General features: G+C 40.6%; 1 protein-coding gene across 5 annotated transcripts in view; it reads right to left on the bottom strand.

The window, feature by feature from the left end:
• Positions 1 to 6,688: 6,688 nt before the first annotated feature.
• The window catches only part of Tubgcp5 (tubulin gamma complex associated protein 5), a 38,261-nt gene continuing 19,615 nt past the window's right edge, over positions 6,689 to 25,334 (bottom strand). For 2 of the 5 annotated variants that reach the window (XM_021166239.2, XM_029479617.1), the window contains exons 12-23: positions 24,102 to 24,217; positions 22,874 to 23,142; positions 21,358 to 21,556; positions 20,567 to 20,755; positions 19,100 to 19,282; positions 16,269 to 16,353; positions 16,031 to 16,151; positions 14,426 to 14,604; positions 12,487 to 12,612; positions 11,871 to 11,959; positions 8,754 to 8,854; positions 6,740 to 7,334 (exon numbers count right to left, since the gene is read on the bottom strand). In XM_021166239.2, coding sequence (XP_021021898.1) covers positions 7,288 to 7,334; positions 8,754 to 8,854; positions 11,871 to 11,959; positions 12,487 to 12,612; positions 14,426 to 14,604; positions 16,031 to 16,151; positions 16,269 to 16,353; positions 19,100 to 19,282; positions 20,567 to 20,755; positions 21,358 to 21,556; positions 22,874 to 23,142; positions 24,102 to 24,217 — 1,704 coding nt within the window. In that variant the 3' untranslated portion in view covers positions 6,740 to 7,287. Of the gene's footprint in view, positions 7,335 to 8,206; positions 8,855 to 11,870; positions 11,960 to 12,486; positions 12,613 to 14,425; positions 14,605 to 16,030; positions 16,152 to 16,268; positions 16,354 to 19,099; positions 19,283 to 19,697; positions 19,914 to 20,566; positions 20,756 to 21,357; positions 21,557 to 22,873; positions 23,143 to 24,101; positions 24,218 to 25,334 lie in introns of those variants that run through there. The other 3 variants (XM_029479615.1, XM_029479614.1, XM_029479616.1) reach the window with 3 other exon arrangements.

Below are 25,334 nucleotides of genomic sequence, written 5' to 3'. Positions count from 1 at the left end.
ACATAGTGGAGCATGTGTCCTTCTTACCGGTTGGAACATCTTCTGGATATATGCCCAGGAGAGGTATTGCTGGATCCTCCGGTAGTACTATGTCCGGAGGAACCGAGGAACCGCCAGACTGATTTCCAGAGTGATTTCTTCAAAATCTTTACCGTCTGAGACTAATAATGCCTATAGAAATCTGGGGAAGAATAGCCAAATATTATGTGATGGACTTTTCCTGAGAAGGTGCAAACTTCATCTACTCATCCCAGATAGGGAGCCTATACAGGCTTGTGTGTTTGCACAGTGGAGCCTCTAGATGCTACTGCTTCAAAAGCACACACACAAGCGTCTACACTGTGGACTCCACAGAATCATTATGAGGTGTAGCCTTGCTGGAAGAAATATGTCCCCGGGGGTGGGCTCTGTGGTTATACCTGATCTCACTTCATGTTTTTTTCTCTGCTCCCTGACTGGACAGCCTCATGGCTCTTGCTAGCATGCTACCACAGTGATGGACAGTATCCCCTCTACAACTACAAGCCTGTCTTGTATTTCAAACCACAATTGCAGTTGGGTACATGAAACACCATGGAAAAGGAAGAAATTCAAACTCCATCCCACCAAAGGAAAAAATATTGGTGCGTGGAGGGTAGTCTGTTGCTATATATTGTGCTGCTAAATACTAGCCCCCAGGGTTTGGTTGCCCCAAGGGATGAGGAAATCCTCTGTATACCAAATGATGCTTTTTCCTCTAAGTTGCTTTGGTCATAGCATTTTATCACAGCAACAGAAAGTAACACAGAAATCGAGAGAGGTATGGCTTGCAATTAAAGTTGAAATCTATATAACAGATTTGGAGTATATTTTGCCCCTGTGGAGTTTAAACAAATTATCTTTCAGATTTCATTTCTGGTGTTGTAATGCCCATGGTGCAGGGACCTCAAAGACCACTGGTGAGCCAATTCCGAAGCAAACACATAAGAGCCTTTATTATGGGCTCTTGCACAAGGACTCTCACCATCACTGTCACAGTGGGTCAGAAGTGAGAGTCCTGAGTTCTAGGGGCACGGGGTGCTTATTGTAGTTATAGTATGCTTTGGAAATTTCCATACAGTCAGCAAGTTAGTATTTTAAAAATTGCATTTCTGGTGTAATCTGCAGGAACCAAACATGGGCGCAAAACCACCCAAGGAACAGGGTGGCTAGGTTATCTATTTTCTGCAGGATGTCTTAGGTTGTCTATATGTACTTGACCCTGCTGTTGTAGTCTGACTGGCTTATGCTAAAGGGGGTGGGGTTGCCATAGGATGTTTGCTCAAGTGGTTTTTTGTGTACTCTCAGAAACGGAGTTGGTTGGACTTTATAGTGCAATCATGCTGCACCAAGAGTGTAGTTTTGCTTTCTGGGGCGATTAGACCCATATGTGTTGTGTTCCTCTTCTTCAAATTTGTCACACAACACTTGCTTATTGATACTTAAAAAGTTTTGATTTGTAATTATAGCTATAATATAGGCAAAACTGGAAATAGTAAACTAATATTACTAATATTTAGTAATAATAAAATTACTAATATTACTAATATTGTTATACAAGATAGAATTTAAAGGAGCTCTCTGGTCCTCATATCAGAAAGAGTTTAATTCTGCCAGGCAGACAGGATGAACTTGGTTAAAAGCTATGGCAATGTCTTACATTTTAAATATCACTATTTGTTCAAACAACCCAACTTTAGAATTCCTGTCTATGTGAAACACATGCAGATGAATTTCTGCTTCCCTGTTGTGCATTAGCCAGGACCTGACATGCACTATTAGTTTTTCCTTTATTAATCTCTAAATGGTGGACTGGCTTTTCACTGGGAAGGCATATTCTACTTCATATATAAAACCACACAATTTATGAATAATTCACTTATTTTCCAATCTGAATTTTTTGTTGTGTATCATGTACCATTTCTGGTATAATACTGAATAGAAATGTTGAATCAGGTAGACATTTCTCTTATTTTCAACCCTAGGAATAAAACAGTCTTCCACATTTAAATAGTTTTAAATATCCTATTTTTTTTAGTCCTTTAGATTGAATACTTTCCTACTTCTGGTGTTTTGGTAGCTTTTATAGGTACATGTAAACTTAATACTTCAGCAGCTAGTGGGGCTATCTACAGAGGTCTGGAAATGGTTTGAATATATTCCCCATTTATGTGTTTGATGATGAATGCCTAATCCTACTTTTCTTGAGTGTTGGGATTGTAGGCATATGCTGACAAGTCCAGTGTATCCTGTGGTCTGTATCAAACCCAGGGCCTTGAGTATGCTAGGGAAATACTGTAGTGACTGAGTTACCTCCCACAATGCTCCAACAAGGTCTTTCCTTGGAGATTAGTTTACCTGTCTCTTTCTGGATGAGTTGTGTCTATAATGCTGTTTGCATCAGCACTTGTGATAGTTCCAAAGACGCTTCCACGTCTTTAAAGAGCTCCACTACGAGTACCAATTTTCTGTTCTTCTATATTAGTCAGTTTTGTTGTGGAGGCTGTAGTTCAGTTGTAGGATGTCTACCTAGCATGTGCAAGACCCTAGGTTCCATCCCCAACAGTACCAAAAGGAAAAACATGCACACTTTAGACACACAGTCGTTTGTATTACTATAATAGAAGGCTGCACTGAATTAACTCTAAAAATAGGTTTTAGAACTTTAGCATCCAAGACTAGAAATTCAAGATGAGAGAGCCCCAAATATTTGACCTCTGGTAAATAATAAGAGTATACCGAGAAGACAGTACATCTTGAAACAAGGTCAAAGGGAGTGATTTGGGCATATACTTAAAGAGCTTAAGGGTCTAATGAGTGCCACCTTGAGGGCAGCTGCTCTGTGATTTGGAAAATCCAGTTTTGTCTAAGCAGCAGCAAAGAAAAAAAAACTCTTAAGAGTAGAACACTTGCTGAATGAATTAACAGCAACACTGATCTTCAGAACTGGGAAAAGAACTCAAGGGGGTCCCAGAAATCTTTTTACAATATCTTATTTCTGTGTGTGCATGCCTATGAGTATATGCCTTATGTGTGTGGGTGGCCACAGAGGTCAGAATCATCTGATTACTTGGACCTGGAGTTACAGGTGGTTGTGAGCTGTCTTTGTGAGTGCAGGAGCCCAAACTTGGGTCTTCTGGAGAGTTCCAAGTGCCCTTAGCTGCTGAGCTTGTTATCTCAAAAATCTCTGAGGCTGCTTCTCCTTCCACAAGGTCAGAAAGGTTCAAAGGCAGAATCATTTCTTGGAACACCAGAGTTGTTGTCTATAGATGTCCAGGGCCATTCTGGGATCCATCAAGTTTAACCAGGAAGTAAACTTACCACAAAGAAAACTTTAAGGTCTGATCTCCTTACTGGTGAATTTTTACCAAATATTCAAAACCACAAAAATCTTAAAGAAAACATTAGCAAATTGATCCCAAAAGCATGTACATCATGATCTGGTCGGGTTTATTATAGGACGAAAAGGTTTGTTCAACATACAGAAACCAATGTAATAAAACCAATAGACCCACAGAACAAAGGAGACAAACAATACAAAAAACAAAAGACAAAACAAAACAACCAAAACGTGCAGTTACCAGGTGTTCCTAGGGAGCCAACCACTTGTTAAAAGGGAATTTTATATTATTTATGTGTGTGAATGTTTTGCCTGCACGTGTGTCTGTGCAATACATGTGTGCCTGGTGACTGTGGAGCCCAGAAGGTTGAGGTGCTGGAACTGGAGCTACAGTGGGTTGTGAGCTGCCATGTGGGTGCTGGGAATCTAACCCAGGTCCTCTGGAAGAAGAGCCAGTGCTCTGAACTGCTGAGCCCACCTCTCCAGCTTCCAAATTTTCTCTTCTTCTACCCTTAAATAGGTTCTAGGAACCAAACTTAGGTTATCAGGCTTGTGTGACAAGGACTTCACCTAATGAGCCATTTGTGGGCCTTGCCATATTGTTTTGTAAGACAAGATCTCTTACTGGAACCCTGAGCCTGCAGATTAGGATAAGCTGGCTGTCGAGGGAGCCCTAGTGCTAGAATCATAAGTATTTGTCGTTGCCATGCCTGGCTTTTTACGTGGGTGCTGGAGAGAAAACTCACGTCCTCTCATGCTTGCTGACTGAGCCATCTCCAGGCCAGAGGATTGCACTCATTGATAACAGGATCTCACATACACACCACATAAAGGAAGCATGTACAAATGGGAGAGTGCTGGTGATGAACAAGGCCAGCCAGTAGCAGGATAGAAGACTGATATAAATCACTTATGTTTATATAGTAACAATTACTAATTAATAAAGAAAACAAATCCACAGTACTAATATAGAAGAAAATACTCTGGGATAAAGTTAACAAAAGTGCAAAACTGGTTTGTTTTTTTTTTTTTTTGGTTTTTCGAGACAGGGTTTCTCTAGCCCTGGCTGTCCTGGAACTCACTTTGTAGACCAGGCTGGCCTCGAACTCAGAAATTTGCCTGCCTCTGCCTCCCAAGTGCTGGGATTAAAGGCGTGCGCCACCACTCCCGCAAAAGTGTAAAACTTTTACACTGAAAAACAACTCTGCTGAAAACACTTTGGACTAAATACAGAGCAAAGATCCCAGGTTTCTGGGTCAGAAGACTTTGACAGCACACTCCTCATCAGTCTGGAGACCCAATGTGCTCGATGCCTAGATGCCAGTGTCTGGAGGCTCAGCATGCTTACTATCCAGATCCCAATGTCTGGAAGTTCAATGTACTCACTATCTCCATACCAATGGTCTTTTCTGATGGCTAGAAAAGCTGGTCCTAAAATTCATAAGAGAATGCAAAGGGTCTAGAGTAGACAAAAGAATCTAGGTAAAAGATGAATAATTACATGACTCAAATGTAGATTTAAAAACATCATACAAATCTTTACCATACTACCCTGAATGTGCCTGGTTTTGTCTGATCTTGGAAGAAATAAGGATAGACATATAAAAGAAAAGAGAATAGAGGTAAGTGCAGAGAAATAAATTCACACATCTATGATTAGTGGATTTAAAAAAATTCAATGGAGAAAAGTCTTTTAAATAAATTATCCTGGAGTATCTTGGTTATTTATAGGAAAAGAGTGACCTCAGAACGAAATTTTCATTTCTTACTTTGATACATAAAATATTATTTTGTACACTGAGACAATGGTTTATTCAGCCCATTATACCTCTAAGTGCCTTCCCAGAGCTTCTGGGCCATATCTGACAGAGACTCACAAAGATACCAGGCTCAGTGAGCCTGTATCAGGAGCAGTACCTACAGCAAGGCTTGGTCTGGAGTTCCTGCTAGAGACGGAGGGCTAAGTTCAGCAGAACCCCAAAAGCACACTGCTCCGGGGCTGCTCTGACACTTTAGCTCCACAAGGACATATTTATTGCCTTTCTGTGAATCTCTTGCTCCTACCACAGGCCCCCCTGGCTCATCTCCCTATTGGACAGTCCATTTGGTCTTGGGCAGACCATGTGGTCTTCAGTCTAAGTGATTTAACTTCCCTGTCAGCCACAAACATTATACTAACTTAACTGATTCTTTATGGCAGAGGATTTTCAACCTGTGGGTTGCAACCCCCGTTAGGTGTCAATCAACCTTTTTACCGGGGTTAACTAAAACCATTGAAGAACACATATTTATATTACAATTCATAACAGTAGCAAAATTATAGTTATGAAGAAACAATAAAAATAATTTTATGGTTTGGGTACCACATGAGGAACTGTATTACAAGGTCACAGCATTAGGAAGGTAGAGAACCACTGTTCTATGAGAACAGTGATCTTGAACTAAGTACTATATAATTAATATAAAACCTTATTCTTATAGCTTTTGTTCACTTATTTTACTTGTATTGTGATTGGAGGTTTGTTTTTTTAATGTGCTTTGTTTCTAAAAGAATAAGTGTGCTGCTGGCAAGTTTTACGTCACTTCACACAAGCTGGAGTTATCAGAGGAGGGAACCTCAGTTGAGAAAACAGCTCCTTAAAATTAGGCTGCAGGCAAGCCTGTGGGGCATTTTCCTAATTACTAATTGATGGGGCACAACCCAGCCCACTGTGGGTGATGCCATTCCTTGGCTGGAGGTTCTGGGGTCTACAAGAAAGAAAGAAGGCTGAGTAAGTCAGTAAGCTGCACCCCTCCATGGCCTCTCCATCAGCTCCTGCCTCCAGGCTCTTGCTTGAGGCCCTGTCCTGACTTCCTCCAATGAACAGAGATGTGGAAGTACAAGCCAAATAAACCCATATGCCAGGAATGCTTGTGCATGCCTGTAATTTCAGCACTTAGGAACTGTGGCAGGAGGATCCCGAGTTCAGAGCAAGCCTTGCCTAAAGAGTGAGACTGTTTCAAGAAGCCAAAAATAGACTGCATGCCTTTAATCCTAGCACACTGGAGGCAGAGACAGAAGGATCTCTGAATTTGAGGTTAGCCTGCCTGGTCTATAGAGCAAGTTTTATGACATCTAGGGCTGTTACACAGAGAAACTCTGTCTCTAAAAATAAATTAAACAATAGGTTAAGTATATTTCATGCACAGAGTAGACAGACTATCTCAGTAAATGTATTATATATGCTTAAGAATATATATTGTGTTATGGTTGAATGAGGGCTATCCGTTTGACCCAGCTGGCCAAAGTTTTGCTATATCTTTACCATATTGATCTGCTTACACCATCATCCATCTGTTCTCATACAGTGCCCACTAAGAAATACACATGAAATATAAAAATGGGATGATATACATACTTTTATTTGAGATATTACTGGTTAGCTAATAAATGCCAAAAATCGATATATAACAGCTGGCCTTAAGTAAAGTACAGTTTATATATTGATATTGGTTGTTATTTTTCTTTTGGGATTTTCTATGCACATAAAAATACTTCCAGGATAGTGAAATCTAAGACAACTTTTAGGTAAGAGGAAATGTAAAACTTACAGGGTATCTGATGTTCTTTTATTGCTTCTGAGCACCAAGTATGTACATATATACAAGCAGGCAAAATACTCATATACATTAAAATAAGTCAATCTTTTAGAAGAAAAGAAATATTAGTAGTCTATTTTTATACAACTCCTATATATTTTACAATTAGATATACAATATTATATACATAACTCTCGATAATACTCGAAAAATACCTATAATCCATTTGTCTAGACAGGTTTAACAATAAAAATAAATAAAAATAAACAGATTCTTATTTCTCAGCTGGAAACAGTGAATATGTACATGGATGATGCTGAAGTCTAAGGTACTTGTTAAATTAGAGATATTTAACTTTGCTCCATGCCAGCCATGAGCGACAGTGCAAGAGATTCCACTGTGGGGGGGGGAAAAAAAAGAGGTTAAAAATTAGTTCTAAATATGTTTAAATGCTTGATTAAGACTGCAGTGAATTTAAAACTTAAAAGTATTTAAAGTTGTTTTTTCAAAAATTAAAATATCAGTATTTTAATATATAAAAAAGAGAACATTTGTTAATGTAAATGGAAAAAGTTGATGACATTTTTATCTCAGATCTTTTTTTTTTTGGTTTTTCGAGACAGGGTTTCTCTGTGTAGCCTTGGCTGTTCTGGAACTCACTCTGTAGACCAGGCTGGACTCGAACTCAGAAATCCACCTGCCTCTGCCTCCCGAGTGCTGGGCTCTCAGATCTTTTAATCTTAAAAAAAAGCCTTTCATTGAACACAACATTTATTCTACACGGTGTAAATCCTGGGTTAGCTCACAGTTCAGTACCATATTCTAACCTAGAGATGGCATTTGCTTCTATAACCTTGGCCCGGTGTAAACATAGACAGATGCACCAATGTTACTTAATGTTGCTTAAACAGACAGACAGACTGCAATACTTTCTCATATTTGGCCATTCTTTTTTTTTTTTAGTTTTTTTCGAAACAGGGTTTCTCTGTGTAGCCCTGGCTGTCCTGGAACTCACTTTGTAGACCAGGCTGGCCTCGAACTCAGAAATCCGCCTGCCTCTGCCTCACATTTGGCCATTCTTAAATAAGTGTCTAACAGTCAGAAAGTACACAAATGGAGAAGAGATGAATACTAATTATTATTATTATTATTTGTTTTTTGAGACAGACTTTCTCTGTGAAGTCCTGGCTGTCCTGGAACTCACTTTGTAGACCAGGCTGGTTTCAAACTTACAGAGATCTGCCTGCCTCTCCCTCCTGAGTGCTGGGATTAAAGGCATGAATGACCACCATCTCCTGGCTTGACATAATATATACTTTCTTTACCAAAAAAAAGGAGGGATGGGCAGAGACATCACTTAGTCTATCTCAGCATACTAAAAACTCCTCAAATTTCAAAACTTCACAAATTTCTTATCTCCTTCACACCCTATGTTCTGAACTGTAAAAATCCACATTTCTTTGTAATGAGAGGCAGTTTTAGAAGCTTTGAATTTTGCTAAAAAATGTCATTTAGAAAGGAATTCATATGATAGTCAAGAGTGAGAGATCAACTCTCCAAGCTGCTACATCTCAGCTTTAGAAATCCACTGGAATAAAAGGCACATGACTAAGGAGATCTTTAGTTTTAGTGATACAATATGCTATTTACCCATCCCATCATAATTCTGCCGAACCAATTCAAATCATCACTAAGTATTTCCCAGTTTTGAAATGGAAAAAGCCCAATTCACCATGTGATTAGTAACAAATATTGGCACACAGACTTAGGTACAATGAAATTGGAAGGCAGTGACAATGTAAGAGGATGTACTCACAGTGGGGAAAAGACCCTCTACACACAGCTTTATTTAAGATGGTTACCAGAAACATGTGGCAGTTTTTAAAGTCAGATTCCATTTTCTCTATCGATTCCATTCTAAGAAAGAAAGCAAATTTCAGTTCATATTAAGGAACTAGTAATAGGCAGGCTATGAAATTCTCATTGGAATAATTTCTAAAATCCTACAGGCTAACTAATGATCGTAAACTAGGGAACACTGCTTTACATTAATTTGTATTATTTTTCATAGACGGAGTCTCATATTGGCTAGGACTGATAGGAAATTAATGTGCTTAGGCTCCTAAGTAGCTAGCTAGACTCATAGCCTATCTTTCTTTCCCCTCGTAAGACAAAAGTTTCTCTGTGTAGCCCTGGTTGTCCTGAATCTCGCTCTGTAGACCAGGCTGGCCTTGAACTCAGATCCAAAACAGACACAGGAAAACACTTCATAGTATGTTCATGTTGGTTTCCTCCAAATTGACACATTTCTTGATATCTCCCCCCCCCCCCAACTCAGAGAGAGAGGGGAATGCTAGGAACTCATGAAGTAAATAAAATCCCATGGTGGGAGGTGGAAACTAGAAAGCTTCTTGATGTCCCTTCCCCACCTTTACAGAAGGTAGTAAGTGCTAGCGGAGGAGACCCTGCCCAGGAGGGACAGAGACGAGACTGTCAAGCTGGCGGCAGGTCCTGCAGAGGGGTCCTGGGATGGGACGATGCTCTGATGAATCGTCACCCAATCCTTGTGACCCTTTTGCTGGCATAGCTGATATATTTTGGTTATTCTTGGTCTGCTAAGTGACCTATCATCCATACTCCTTTTAATAACCTGTGTGTACTCATGGGCTTACCAAGTTTGACTATGGTGTATTTATTACTTTGCTGTCATAGTTTCCTTTCTGGGTTGAGTGCGCGAGCGTGTGTGTGTGTGTGTGTGTGTGTGTGTGTGTGTGCGTGCGCAGCTCATCAACCATCTCTGGCAGTTATCTACCTAAAGCCAACAAACCCTCCTCAACCTTACCACAGTACTTACTTAGAAGCAAATTTCATAAAACACAAACCTTTCATAAATATTACTGTACACAGAGCCTTTACCTCATGACCTTACAGCCTCCCCTTTCTAAATAGGCAAACATTTATTTATGTCCCCATATCAGCTCTGAAATGCTTAACGTCCTCCTCCCTGCTTTTTGCTGACAATTTGTTGTAGAAATGAAAACTTTACTGAAATGAATTCAGTAGAGCATCTGGAATAGTGACCCCTCATCTAGGTAAGTGTTACAGATTAAAGTAGTTTTGTAAACTTTGAGAGGACATATCGTCAGGAAGGTGTCTATTTTCTTGCTTTGAGTTGTGGGGAACAGAACTCAGGCAGGACATGGGCCATGCTTCACCACAGAGCTACACTCCTAGCCTGATTTTTTTTTTCTTTGTATTTGCATGTCTGTGAGTAATGTGTGTATGTGTGTGCTATCTGCGTGATGATGTCAGCAGATAGCTTTACAAAATGAGTTCTTTCTCCACCTTTCTGTGGGTTTCGAGGCTTGAATTCAGGCTGTCAGGCTTGCGTGACAAATGCCTTTGTGTGCTGAGTCACCTCACCAGCCCACACTAGTGTTTTTAAACCTTCATTTAGGAAATGTCCTCCCCGTCACAAGGCTCCAGTCTAAGGTTCTGAATGACAGCAGCACTGACGTGAACTTTTCCCCTCTTGATTAACACGGACTAAATACAGACTGTTCTAAATCCTACTCATGGGTTGGAGAGGTAGCTCAGTGGTTAAGAGTGTTTGCCGTGCAGCCGTGATGTCTAGAATTTGGATCCTAGCGTCTACAAATAACCTCTCATATGCCTGGAACCACAGTTTGAGGAGGGAGGAGACAAAAAGGCTTGCTGGGGTTTACTGCCTTCCACTCTGGCTGAGAAAATTAAGTCCCAGGTTCAAGGAAAGATTCTGTCTCAGAGGAGTCTGTGGAGGATAATAGAGAAGATACTCAGACACCTCTTCTGGCCTCCATGTGCAAAGAGACATGCATCCTCACAAATCTGTGTGAATATACTCCTCATACAAGCACACAAGAAAACCTCTAAGCCACAAGACATGAAGCTCCACTTCAGCAAATTATCACTGCATATATTTTATAAAGGAGACAGAGGCTAAGCATTGAACTATATATTCAAATTGACATAAGAAGATAGCCAGGCTGGTAGTGTAGCTCAGTAAAGCATTTACATAGCACACGTGAGTAAGGTCCTGAGTTCAAACCCTAGCACAGACACAACACAAACACAAACAAACAAACAACAACAACAAAACTGGAGATGTTCCTGTAGACTGGCTCTTTTCTGTTTATTGACTTTAAGTAGTTTGCCTTTCTAAATGACACAAGTGAAAAAATACATATACATCATCTTTTAGAGCTTACAAACATAGAAATTTGGAAAGTAACCCAGCATGATACCCATCATTTACTTTAAAATGTTTCAGCAAGTGTGAAGCGGTGGGGCTCATGGTCAGAACTGGTCTTCCTCAGAAACTGCTGAGGTGAGTCACACGGACGTGCTATGCTGCCCTTTAGACTTCTCCATGTTTGAACGTGTGTACAATAAGAATTGAGCCATGCAGATAATCTAAGAATGTTTGCTTATTTTTTTAAAAGTTTTATTTATTTAATGTATATCTGCATGTATACCTGCATACCAAAAGGGGGCATCAGATTTCATTATGAGATAGTTGTGAGCCATCATGTGGTTGCTAGGAATTGAACTCAGGACCTCGGGAAGGGCAGCCAGTGCTCTTAACTGCTGAACCATCTCTCCAGCCCAGATGTTTGCTTATTTTAACTAAAAGACCTTAGTTTTTTAAACTGCTTGTGCCTGATAAGAAAACTGACTTTCCTGATGCTTTCTAGTTTCACTAAATTCTATGTACTGCTGGTACATAGGCTTGAACTCCAGGTCTTATGCAGAGTAGGTAAGCCAGTGAACTACACTTTTAAATTGCTAGTCACAGTGTTATGTGAACCATTATCAGATTGGGGGTGGAAAGACTCCTCAAATGAAGCTAGTTAGAAATGGTCACAATACAGGTTATCACATAGCACATACTTACTGCCAAGCCCCTAGGCCTGCCTGCCAACCTTCTGCAAACATTAGCGCCAAGTTCAACACTTTCATGATGGCTTCTTTCACGAAGCTGACCTAAAGATCAATGTTTGAGATAAAATATGATGGGCTTTGTATCTATATAACAATGACACCAATACTTTTGCCTAACTTAAATCACAGCAAGAGCACAACATTCCAATGACTATCTTTATGTATAAGGAAGGTGTGAGGCTCTGAACCAAGCCCACATGGGATGTAAATCTGCATTCCAGGATGGCAGACTTTCATTCTTAAATGACATTTAGATTCATCAGTGCACGGGAGGCAGAAGTTCCAATGGTTGCAAAACTATTCAGTTCCAGATATTCATAATGAATTGGTACATTTTCACTGTCTAACTGAAGACTTAAGTTCCCAGTTCTGGATACTTCTATTTTTCTTAAATGTAATTAGTGGTAGCGGTGCACACATTTATAACCCCATTTAACCTAGTTTTTCCTAAAAATAAGATTGTGCATGACAATAGTTTTAGAATTCAACATTCCACAGTGGGAAGGCATTGCTACATGCCTAGATACCGTTTCTCCCCACTGTTATACCTGACATGGTATTTTACATACCTTTTCTCTCAGCAGACATCGATCATGGATGGTTGACAAATACCTGTAGTGAATTTTAATCAACTGATCTAAATCTTTGGCTTCCTCAACTTGATGCTGAAACTCCAGCCCTGTACTGTGAAGAATCTTGAATGAGAAGAAAAAAAGACAAGAAGCTAAATTAGCACCCATTTATTTGTGCAGGTCACATGGTCAGCTTGTCCTAGGATTCTCTTGTTTCTGCCTCCTTCCCTAGGTCTGTGCAACCACACGTTGATTTTTAAGACACGGTTTCTCTGTGTAGTTCTGGCTGACCTAGAACTCACTTTATAGACCAGGCTGGCCTTGAACTCACAAGAGATCTGCCTGCCTTTGCCTCTAGAGTGCTGGAATTAAAGGCGTGCACTACCAGCTTCACAGTGGATTTTTATGTGGGTTCTGGGTATCCAAACTCAAACTCAGTTATTAATAACTACAGGCTTCATACATTGTTGAACACATATTTCTACCACTGAGCTATAGTATACGTACAACCCCTAATACCGTTCCTTAAAAGCTTGTTTTTCTGAGCCCTAGACAATGGCAGAACCAGCCTCTGGGCAGCCATTTTGAACACAGAATGAATACCTTCCCTTAGAACAGGATTCCTAAAGGAAAGGGGGTTCAACAACAAACCAACCAAAAAACACTGAGAAATATAAAAACGTTTGTCCTAACCTAAGTGCCATTTTTACAATACAAACAATTCCAATGAATTTTGATTAAGTTTACACAATACAGTATTGGTCTTTCTCCAAGAGAAACCTAACTTTACTTTAAATAGAAAAGTAAAGAAATGAAGCTCCCACTTATTCATTCCTTCACACTATTAAGTGTAGTCTCCCTTCCCCCAGCCTGGAACCTGCTTGCTCAGGGGTGGAGCTTCTTGCTCATTCGTTCTGCCACGCCCACTGCTGGACCGTGCTGCTTTGCTGTTTGGAGCCACACATGTGCTCACCCTGCTACTGGACCCCAAGACTATTTGGCAGGAATCGGGTCCCCTCCCCCTTCTTTTATAACTGAGTGTCTGAACAAGTAAAATTGAGCTTTGATCAGAGACTTGGCTCCATTTCTTCTTTCGCCCCGTCTAGTTCCTCTCTTTTCAGCTTGAGTTGCCATCTCAGTTGAACCGTTCTCGTTGCAAGCTGCTGGCCAGCCTCAACAGTTTGGCATATCAGTCCTCATGTGTATGCAGTAAGCACCTTAATCACTGAGTTGTCTCCTTAGCCAACTCCTTCTTTTAAAAAAGTATATAATTCAGTTGAACCTCTTCCTTCTACATCACCCTTACCAAGGATTTGGGCTATTATTAAATATTGATGCCGTTTTCCAGAGACAGCTATCACCAGTGATGAAATTTAGTGGGCTGCTGGACAAGTTCTAAAGGTCATTCTAAAATAGGAGCTTTGGTGTGCCCGTTCTTATGGATGTAGGTAAGAACTAGTCTCTGGACACAATGCTGGTTTCTGTGAAGGCTCAGACACAAATGGGGCATTTACATTATAGCCCTCCAACCCCCACTAAGGCAGGCACCATCATAGAAGAGGAGGGGTAAAGACTATGAGACCAGGTGATCAGGGAGGGCAGAGCCAAACAGTGTCTAATGGAAATGACAGAACCACTGCATTCAGGAAGCACACAGCAGCTGTGGGTACCTCCATAAGATCAAGCCTGTTGTGATTCTAGTATAGAGACTCATGAACTCCCACCTTTAACTGAAGAGCTAAGGACTTTTGGGGGAGAGAGAGACTATATTATCTCACTGACATGTTATTTTTTTTTGAAATTATTTATCTTTTTTTCCATAATCTCAAAGTGTTCTGTGACTCTTGTATAGCTATAAATACACAATAAATGTTGTCTGTGAACTACCACTTACACAAGACAAAAGAACAGAGAAGATAGGTGGACAGATACCAACCCTGGTCATGATGTAGTTGTGTAAACTATTCACAAAGTGCATGAGCTTCACTCTTAAGAGAAACATGCGATGAATCTGCTGTCTTAATGACTCTTTTGGTGGTCCAAACTGGGAGGTTGTGTCCTGATCACGTGGAATGTCTTCCTTTGCTTGGGATCTTTCAGCAGCATTACCCAGTTCTACAGATGAGTGAAAGGACAAAATGAGCACACAGGGAACTGATTGAAAGTGACAAGGCAGCAGCGTGGCTGGGAACCTAACACGGGCATTTCCATGCCTTGGGAAGATAAATACCAGGTTATACCAAGCTGTAGCTCTGTTGCTCTAGTAGTTGTTTAGCATACTTGAGGCTCTGGGTTAACTTCCCAGCACTGAATAAACCAGTTATAATGACACACATCTGTTAATCCTAGCACTGGGTGGACACAGGGAAGACAGATAAATAATAAATAGATTGTCATCACCACTGAAGTTAGAAAAATACCTGTCAGACCTTCACTAAACTTTTTGCATGACATAAGAATACTTAGAGTCAATTCCTAAAACGTTATTACATTGAAGATCAGCCCTATGAGTTCCTGACGCTTCATTATTTTTGTGTATGTGATGTCTGTGTTTGTGTGCGCACTGTGCACTGCAGAGGCCTGACCAGGGTGGTCTGATATTCTGGACCTGGTATCAGAAATAGCTGTGAGCTGCCCAAAATGGATCTTCTGGAAGAACAGGCAGTACTCCTCACTGCTGAGCCATCCCTCTAGCCTCAAACTTCATTCTTTTTTTTTTAAAAAAGAATTATAAGGGGATTTTAATATAAAGATTTATTTATTTTACATATATGAATACACTGTAGCTGTCTTCAGACACACCAGAAGAGGGCATAGGATCTCATTACAGATGGTTGTGAGCCACCATGTGGTTACTGGGAATTGAATTCAGGACCTCTAGAAGAACAGTCAGTATGCTTAACCACTGAGCCATCTCTCAAGCACCGCTCCCCCCACACCAAACTTCATTCTTGTAGATGGGGATCGCCTTTTTTTTTTTTTTTATTTTCAAGACATGGTTTCTCTGTGTAGCCCTGGCTGTCCTGGAACTCACTCTGTAGATCACGCTGGCCTCAAACTCAGAAATCCGCTTGCCTCTGCTTCCCAAGCTGAGATTAAAGGCATGTGCCACTACTGCCCGGCATAGTTGGGGATTGTTAACAATGCTGTCATACATCTGTGCCAGTTTGATGTTTGTTTACATATAAAAAATAATGAAAACCTATGGGCTGGTTTGAATAGGAATGGCCCCATGGATTCATGTGTTAATGCTTGGCCATAGGAAGTGGCACTATTAGGAGGTGTGGCCTTGTTGGAGGAAGTGTGTCACTGGGGTGGGCTTTTTGGTCTCATAAGCTCAAGTCTGGCCAGTGAGACAGAGTCTTTTTCTGCTGCCTTTGGATCAAGATGTAAACCTCTGAAATTGTAAGCTAGCCCCAAATATGAGTTGAATGTGGTCATGGTGTCTTTTTACAGCAATAAAGCCCTGACTAAGGCAACCTATAAAAAAATTTTCCAGGACTAAAATCAAATTAGTTAATTTATTGAAATCAAGTCTTACCACCAAATAGTAGAACATCCAGGCTGTATTTTGCCCATTTTATTTGCAATAGGAGAAGGAACACCTGATTATAAATTTTTTGACACTCTACACTTATAACAATGTCCACAGGCCATGGGACCTATAGAAACCAAATCAAAACAAAACAGAAAAACCAAAATACAGTATTACTTACATACCTTAATTTTACTAAAAAAACAATTTTTATTAAAAAAAAAATTAAAAGGTTATCTCTTACCTTGTAGCTTAGGGTAAGACCATCTAAGATATGAACGGGTAGTTTCTTCTTTGTTGAATCAACATTTTCAAACGATATAGATAAACTAAATAAAGAAGTTTCCATTTTAGTTTGTGATAAATCTATGTTCATATAAAAACATTCTTATAGAAGGGTTCATGGTCAGGGAGCGCCCCTTAATGGTACAACACTTAGCTACTGTGAGCGAGGTCGTGACAATAACAGGACCATACAACCATGGCACCCACCCTGCAACATTCCACAAAATACAAGCATGCTAATTAACTTACAGTTTCTGGCATATGCCTCAGAACAGGGACTTGCTTTTAGAAATGAGCACAGTTGTTTTTGATCCCCCCTCATCCCTACCCCAACTTTTGATACAGGGTCTCACTGTACAGTCCAGGCTTGCTTCAAATATATGGCCATCCTCCTTCCTCAGCCGTCTGAGTGTTAGAATTACAGATATAAGCTACCTCAACCAGCAATTTTGGTTTTTTGAGACAAGGTCTTGGTGTGCAGATGACCTGGAACTCAAGGTGACCTCCCTGCCTCAGCCTCCCAATGACTGTGCCAACATATCTAGTTTCTGAGACAGTCTCTCACTAGGTATTGTAGATTGATTTTTAACTTGAGATTTCTATGACTCTACCTTTGTATTGCTGGGATTATAGTTGTGTGTGCTCCAACATCCAATTTAAAATATGAGCTTTGTTATTAAAAATACTTGACAATGTTAGAAGGGAATGAGAATTAAAAAACAAACTTTGAGAATAGGCTGGGAACTTAATTCTGGTCAAAGCCAGGTTAGAAAGACTAAACTTTACATTTCGGCACTATGGGCAAGGACTAGAATTGCTCCGCTGTGATCTGCAGGTCCTGATAGTGAGCGTGCTACAGTTGATAACCTGGGTGCAAACTATGGAAGATGTAAAGTAAGGCATCCAAGGACGGAAGAGGTAAGGGCAGTGGATGAATAGCAGGAACTAGCCAACTCATTGCCACGGCACAGGGCACTAGATGAAGCTATTTTAGTTTCTAGCAGTTTCTTACAACAACATTCACTTTTTTTTAAAAAAGATTTTATTTATTATTATATGTAAGCACACTGTAGCTATCTTCAGACACTCCAGAAGAGGGCATCAGATCTCACTACGGATGGTTGTGAGCCACCATGTGGTTGCTGGGATTTGAACTCAGGACCTTCGGAAGAGCAGTCAGTGCTCTTAACGGCTGAGCCATCACACCAGCCCCAACATTCACTTAAGTGCTTACTATGCAGATGACAGAATCTATTCTGCCTCCAGACCAGATCTGAAGAGCTGCTTTCATGACACACAAAACACAAGGTGCACCACCGAGTAGACAAACTGACTGGCAGGTCGTGAGTGGAAGAGCACACCACTGAAGGAGGCCTGGGGTGAGGAAGAACAGCACTGGGGAAGGAAAAACATGTGAATGCAGCAGAAGAGAGAACATGGCCTGGTCGTGGGTAAGATAGGAGGCTGGGAAAAAGGAAGCCTGAAAGTGAAAAGTTCCTTTTCTGTCTGGTCTGAGGCACACAAAGGGGCCTGAGTATGAGCGATGGGTATCATCCCTTGTGGTGGAAGAGAGTAAGGCTGAGTCATGAGGAGAACCTGGCCTGCCAGAGAGGCAATGGATGCCTTCAAGGAGGCAGGGCTGATAAAAGTTAGTAATACTAGTGAAGAGGAACTTAAAACCAGACCCATCATAGACGCCATCACACTCAACAAGCTGGCTGGTGCTGACCTGCTGACCCCTCCCTCAGAAGGCCACCACTTACACACCAGCTGCTGACTTAACTAACGCCTTCCTCTTCTCTCGCTTTTGGTGTGTGCAATGTGTTTGTGTCTGTGTATAGGTCAGAGGTGAGTACTTTTCGCCTGATTGAGGCAGGGCGCTCACTGAACATGAGTTTTGTTAAGACAGCTTTTACCAGACACATCCCCACCACCTGATTCCTCCAAATTGCTGGGATTACAGATGGACTGTCATGCCAATATGCCTTTTTTTTTATATGGGTGCTAAGGATCCAAACTATGTCCTTATGCTTATATGGCAAGTTCTTTATCCATGGAACCATCTCCTTAGCCTTTCCTTTGTGTTTCATCTGGAGATAAAGGCTGGCCCCAAATTCCCAGACTCAGATGAGTTCCTTGTCTCAGACCTTAAATACCTGGCACCACAAGAATATACCATCTTATCTCAGCTTTGATTTTTATTTATTTTTTCTTTTCTTTTTTAGAGACAGGGTTTCTCTGTATAGCCCTGGCTGTCCTGGAACTCACTCGGTAGACCAGGCTGGCCTCCAACTCAGAGATCCACCTGCCTCTGCCTCCCAGTGCTGGCATCAAAGGTATGCACCACCACTGCCTGGCTCAGCTTTCATTTTCTAATTTGCAAAATAATTTGTATGGTTACTGTGAATACGCTAACATATGTGATGTGGCCTGAGTATGTACTGCCTTCTATATGCATGTTTTGAACACTAGCGCTGTTTTGGGAGGTTCTGAAAATGCAGGAGGTGGGCTAAGCTGGACTAAGCAGTTTCCTGAGGTGCCCTCAGGACTGTGGTATTCCTGGAGCTGTTTCCTATCCTACTTCCTAGTGAATTACTCTCTTTCCTCTGACAAGGTGTTATCTGCTCTGCCAAACTCATCCTCCCTGCTAGGACATACACAAGTCTTTCAGTCTGTGAGCCAAAATGTACCCACCTTTAAGTAGCTTCAATTAGGTATTTTGTGCATAAGGACAAAAAGTGACAATAATTACATGTAAAAACCCATAAATGACTTCTTGGTTTATGTTACCGTAAACTGTCTTCAGGATAGCGCTGTCCTACTGCTTCTTGGAGCTGCACATTAAGAAAAGACACATTCTGCCAGGTTTCCTTTTCTCTTATTTTATCAAAAATTGAAGTATAGAAGTCATACATGGTGTCTCCACCTTCCATCAAGAAAAAATTCCTCATGGCCTGCAAGTACTCCACCAGCCTTGAAAGCGAGAGACACGACAAGTAAGGGACCACATCTTATGCCTGTCCTGTGGGACTCTAGCAAAACCCCGGTTAGACACCAACAGTCACTTGTCAGACAGATGTGTGTAAAACAGTCACTAACATTAGAAATAGTCACTCTTCTCAAAACTTTGAGAATCACAAAATCACAAAAATCAAACAAAATTAATTAAAATTCCACCATATAAATATTGACTTAGTTACTACACGGAATATTTCATTTCAGTCTTCTGCTGAGCATTAAGGGAAAGACAGATTCTACCGTATTAAATATCCTACTTATTAAGCTCTGTATTTAACCTAATATGCTGGTTAGTTCTTCACAACTTGACACACCTTGGGTCATCCTGGAATAGGAAGCCTCAGTTCAGAAAACCCTCCATCAGACTGACCTGTAGGCAAGTCTGCCAGGGTCTTCTTTTTGATTCACACCTGATAAGGAGGGCCTAGCCCACTGTACACCATGCCACCTCTGGGCTGGTGGTCCTGGGTTAGATAAGAAAGTAGGCTGAGCAAGCCAAGGGGAGCAAGTCAAAGAAGTGTTTCTCTCTGCTTCAGCTCTTGCCTCCAGGTTCCTCCTTTGGTTTCCATCAAGGATGAAATGTGAGCTGTAAGCAAAATATATCCTTTCTTTCCAAGCTGCTTCTGGTCAGTGTTTTATCATAGCAATCGAAAGCAAACTAGCACCCTTAACTCTACCAATTTTACGGAGCCTACGCGTGGACACAAATCAGTCGGACTTGGAACCGGTTATCTGTTATCAAGTAGCTGGTATTGTTCTTCTGAGAGCACACTGTGCATGTTCTGAGCCTTTCTTTGTTTTGGTAACTCTTTTGACACAGATCCTCAAATAATTAAAGTCACAATATACTTAAATCTTGACTATTAATTGATCTTTTTTTGTTTGTTTGTTTTTCAAGACAGGGTTTCTCTGTGCAGCCCTGGCTGTCCTTGAACTCAGAAATCCACCTGCCTCTGTCTCCCAAGTGCTGGGATGAAAGGTGTGCGCCACCACTGCCTGGCTATTCTTCTTTTCAAAAGAAGATTGTCAACAAATACGTATCCATTTTCTAATTAAAGTTTGCTTGGAATATAGACGTCAAAAATTATCTTACAGAATAGACACAATCATAAAAGAATGAAAGAAAAAAAAGGAAAAGGAGGGGAAAAGAATCCACTGGTTATTAACAACTTATTACTTCCAGAGTTAAATTGCCCTTTTCTTTCTTCTTCTTCTATTTTTCTTTCTTTATTTATTTACCTGAAATCTCTCTTTAAGGTTTGCATGAGATTCCCACAGCAATGTAGATACTGTTTATCAATGTGAGGATAGAGGCAAGACCTCAGTGTTAATTCAAAAGTCTGGCAGGTCACAGACTCTGATGATCTATCCACGCATATGTCACCACCAGCAAACTTCTCATGAAAGTCGCTCTGCTCCAAATACAACCTTCAATATTAAAATGTGAGTGAGTCTTCATTTTTATGAGACGCTGTTGACACAATTCTAATAAACCAAAACCTAGACTCCCATTTTTACCTTTAGCTTCAGATTATCAATCATTACAGAAAGAAGAAACCTTTCCCCCAGTACATCCTTTCTAGATCACTGCTGCCATTAGAGTCAGTGTGTTGGAATCAGTCCTTCATTAGTGCTATACAGGGTGAATGGTATTAATGAAGGGTATTAATGGTTTATTCCACTGGAGTTAAGTTCCTCACAGAATTCTAAGCCCCAAACACATGTAATAAATACAGAGGGAGGCAGTACAGAGCTTATTTGGACCTATATTCTAGGTGAGCAACACTATTCCTAGGGTTTGCTAGGGTACAAGAGAGATGTCAGCTGAGTCACCTCTGTTTGCTTTTGTAAACAAGAGCAAAACTATGCACTGGACATAGGTGAACACAACATCTTGTTGTAGTCCATCTGTTAGAAAGAAAAAGGGTTTTGTTTTTAAGGAGGGAAAGGTCTACCTGGCAGAAATAACTACAAAGCATTGCATAGATATTGCTAGCCCAGTCACTGAAATATAGTGTGTATGTTATCACCTTGCAAAGTTGATGGCCAACAGTGGGTCATGAATATCATCTAGCTCAAGATGCCTTTCAGCAATGGACTGCATCTTTATAAGGTTCTCTTTGGTTGTTTGATCTTCATTAAGAATGTGTGGAGCAGAATCTTCTCCATGTTGAAGACGTAACTGTATAGATTCCAGAAAGAGGGTATATAAGCTTTTTCTTTCTGCATCTGAAATACAAATATACAGGATGAATTCTGTTCCCCAAACAAGTTTCAGTAAGTTTCACAGGCTGGAGAGAGAGAAGCATCGAAGTATTCTTCCAGAGGATCAGAGTTTGGTTCCCAGCCCACATTAGAAAGCTCACAACTGCCTGTTAACTTCAGCTGCAGAGGATCTAATGCCTGCTTCTGATCTCCATCATCATCCTTACCTGTGGCATATACTCACACAGACATAATATATTTTAAAAAGGATGACGAGGTTGGGGTGGAGAGGAGATGACTCAGCAGCTAAGAAAGCATACTGTCTCTGCAGAGAACCTTAATTTGGTTTTTGGCACCCACTTCAAGTGGCCCACAACTGCATGTTAACTCCAGCTTTGAGAAATCAAATGCTGAGCTGGAGAGATGGTTCAGCAGTTAAGAGCACTGGAAGCTCTTCCAGAGGTCCTGAGTTCAATTCCCAGCAACCACATGGTGGCTCACAACCATCTATAATGAGATCTGATGCCTTCTTCTGACATGCAAGTGTACATGCAGACAGAACACTCATATAAATAAATGAATCATTTTTTTAAAAAAGGGAAAGAAATCCAATGCTCTCCACTGCCCTCTCTGGCCTTCATAGGCATACACATACATAGACGACATACAAAATACAGACAACACAGACACTCGCCCACATGTGTGCATGTGTAAACAAAAATGTTTAAGAGTGAATTTCATCTTTATAGTTCTTGATAAGTTTTTTATTATCTACAAAGACCTATCACTGTTTTTATCTTTTTTGTTCTTTTGGGTTTTTTTGTTTGTTTTTTGTTTTTTTTTTGAGACATGGTTTCTCTGTGTAGCCCTGGCTGTCCTGGAACTCATTCTGTAGACCAGGCTGGCCTCGAACTCAGATGTTTTATCTTTATAGTACATCAAAACCGCTTTTGATTCTCAGTTAAACGGAACATTTTCGATGAACTCCCATGCTCTATAGCTAATTCTATTGTGAACAGAACACTCTTTGCAGCAGTGTACTTAAAGTTAAGTTACTACCATACTGTATAAGATCACAGGAAGACTTACAGGAGTCAGTCTCATTGGAAAAGACACTATCAACAGTGGCCCATTATAGCTTGTCTACACAGTGAGCTTTAGGACTATGGCTATGTAGAGATGCTGTCTCAAAAAACCAAACCAAGCAAACAAACAAAAAGCACAGTGATAATTCCTACTGACAAAAACAGCTGTGGACACTCTGTATTTGAGGATGACAAGAGTGAATGGAAAAGATAAGGCAGGCCAGAGAAGTCATGCAGAGAAGAAGCAGGCTGCTACCTCTGGCTGCTGCCTGGCACGCAGGGCCCTCTGCACAGTTGAGGTTCTTCAGCAGCTGCATTGACTTGCCAGCCATTATGATCTGCTTCAGGACAGGCTTCAGGAAGGACACCATGGTGTGCTGTCTGCTCGAGGGGCCCTGGTCACTGCCAGAGCTGGCGCTGGCACTGTCACTCACTTTGTCTTCATTCTCTGTCTTCTCAGATACACTATAGAGTGTGTACGTTGCATACCAGAAGTCTCTGTGATTTACTGGAACGTTTTTATTCCTAAGGAGATTCAAAAGAATTTTAGGTGTTAATTTCTTTTCCTTTAAAACAATAGTATACTAGTTTTTAGTTTAGATGAGTTGTTCAGACATTCTATACTGTAGCAATATGAACTGCTAGTAAAGTGATCTTCAATATGGAATAGTTCTTATCTATCTTCATTCAGTTTAATGTACAAAGTAAGTACTCTCAATTGAATTAAAATTTAAATGAAATATTTTCCTGAATAAAGTTAAACTGAGTATGAACTACTTTAGTTCCCTTTAGAAAAGTAGAAATAGTTTTCCATTCCAGCTTATGATTTTGATCAGAAAAGTCAATTAACTAGTGGGAAATTGTTGAAAATGGATTAACATTTTTCTTTATTTGCTTTATTAAATATTATATTAAGAAGAAAATATGTAGCTTATTTTAAGAAATAAATGTCACAAAGTCATATTCTATACTACTGTCATATCTTACTGGTAACTTATAATGGGAGTAGGTTATAACAGGTGATGTCATCTTGGTTTATCTCATAGGAAGCATTTAAACACCATTCAAAAATATAAATTGTTATGAAAAGATGTGAACTGCTATAAAACTCAAGGATATCTTTAAAGATTTTTTTTTATGTACATGAGTACACTGTCGCTATCTTCAGACACACCAGAAGAGAGCATTAGATCCCATTATAGGTAGTTCAGAGCCACCATGTGGTTGCTGGGAATTGAATTCAGGACCTCTGGAAGAACAGTCATTGCTCTTAACCATTTAGCCATCTCTTCAGCCCTCAAGGATATTTTTAACTGGTTGGGACCTGACATCTCCTTATAAAGAAAGAGTAGGACATGCCTGTGCTTCAGCAACCCACCTTCTCAGTTACATGTACAACTTGCTAAGAACTAAGATTTTGGTTTGATGTGGTGTCAAGTAAATGCCTGCATTCAGAATCCCCTGAACTCTATGCAAAGCCTCACCTCTGTATGATAAATTCCCTTGCACCATCCCATAGGTGTCCATGGACGATCCATTCATCTACAGTCTGTAGGTAGGGCCTCACTGTTTCCACCCAGAGAGAGAACAGGAGGGAGACCTAAGGATGAGACCTTGTCTGGTTAGTCTTCAGCGCTCCTCTTACTAGGTTAAGAGCAAGCTTAAACATTTCGAGAAACACCTTTAAAAACGCCTATACATTTTGAAACGAAGAAGCTGAAATTCTCAAAATGTAAACTGCAAGATCTTTACTTGGAAATCCATATAAATATGGGATAAATATAACATTCATCATTTGTACGAGAGCCCTCCTGCACTGATTTGTTTTTTGTTAGCTCGACACAAGCTAGAGTCATCTGGAAAGAGTGGACCTCAGCTGAGAAAATTTGTTCATCAGACTGGTCTGCAGGCAATTCTGTGGGGTATTTTCTGGATTAATGACTGATGTGGTGGCCCAGTCTATTAATGGTGGTAGTACCATTCTTAGGCAGTTGGTCCTGTGCTGTAAAAAGAAACCTGAGCAAGCCATGAGGAGCTCCTGCCTCTGCTCTGCTCTGCTCTAATCCTGCCTTGACTTTCTGCCCTGGATTCCTTGGATGATGTACTATATAACATGGATGTATAAGTCAAACCCTTTCCCTCCAAGTTTCCTTCTATCCTGGTGTTTTTCACAGCAAGAGAAAGCAATTTAACACAGGAATTGTACCAGAGAGTAGACTATTGGTGTGTGTGACCTGACTGTGCTGTTTTGGGGAAGACTGTGGAAGGACTTTGGAACTTTGATATGAAAAAGTCACTGAGGGGGGCTGGTGAGATGGCTCAGCGCTTAAGAACACTGACTGATCTTCCGGAAGTCATGAGTTCAAATCCCAGCAACCACATGGTGGCTCACAACCATCCTTAATGAGAAACAAAACAAAAACAACAAACAAACAACAACAACAAAACCTATGGGTCAGATTGAGCAGGGCTGGAGGAAAGGGGGCCTTAATGAGAAATAAAACAAAAACAACAAACAAACAACAACAATAAAACCTATGGGTCAGATTGAGCAGGGCTGGAGGAAAGGGAAAGGGAAAGGGGGGGGAAGGGGGAAAAAAAGAATTAGCAAAACTTTAGAGGGTCTGCAACCCTATAGGTAGAACAACAATATGAACTGACCAGTACCCCCCAGAGCTCGTGTCTCTAGCTGCATATGTAGCAGAAGATGGCCTAGT

The sequence above is a fragment of the Mus caroli genome, chromosome 7 (genome assembly GCF_900094665.2).
Source record: "Mus caroli chromosome 7, CAROLI_EIJ_v1.1, whole genome shotgun sequence".
NCBI classification, from domain to species: Eukaryota; Metazoa; Chordata; class Mammalia; order Rodentia; family Muridae; genus Mus; species Mus caroli.
This window is presented reverse-complemented; position numbering and strand designations above follow the sequence as displayed.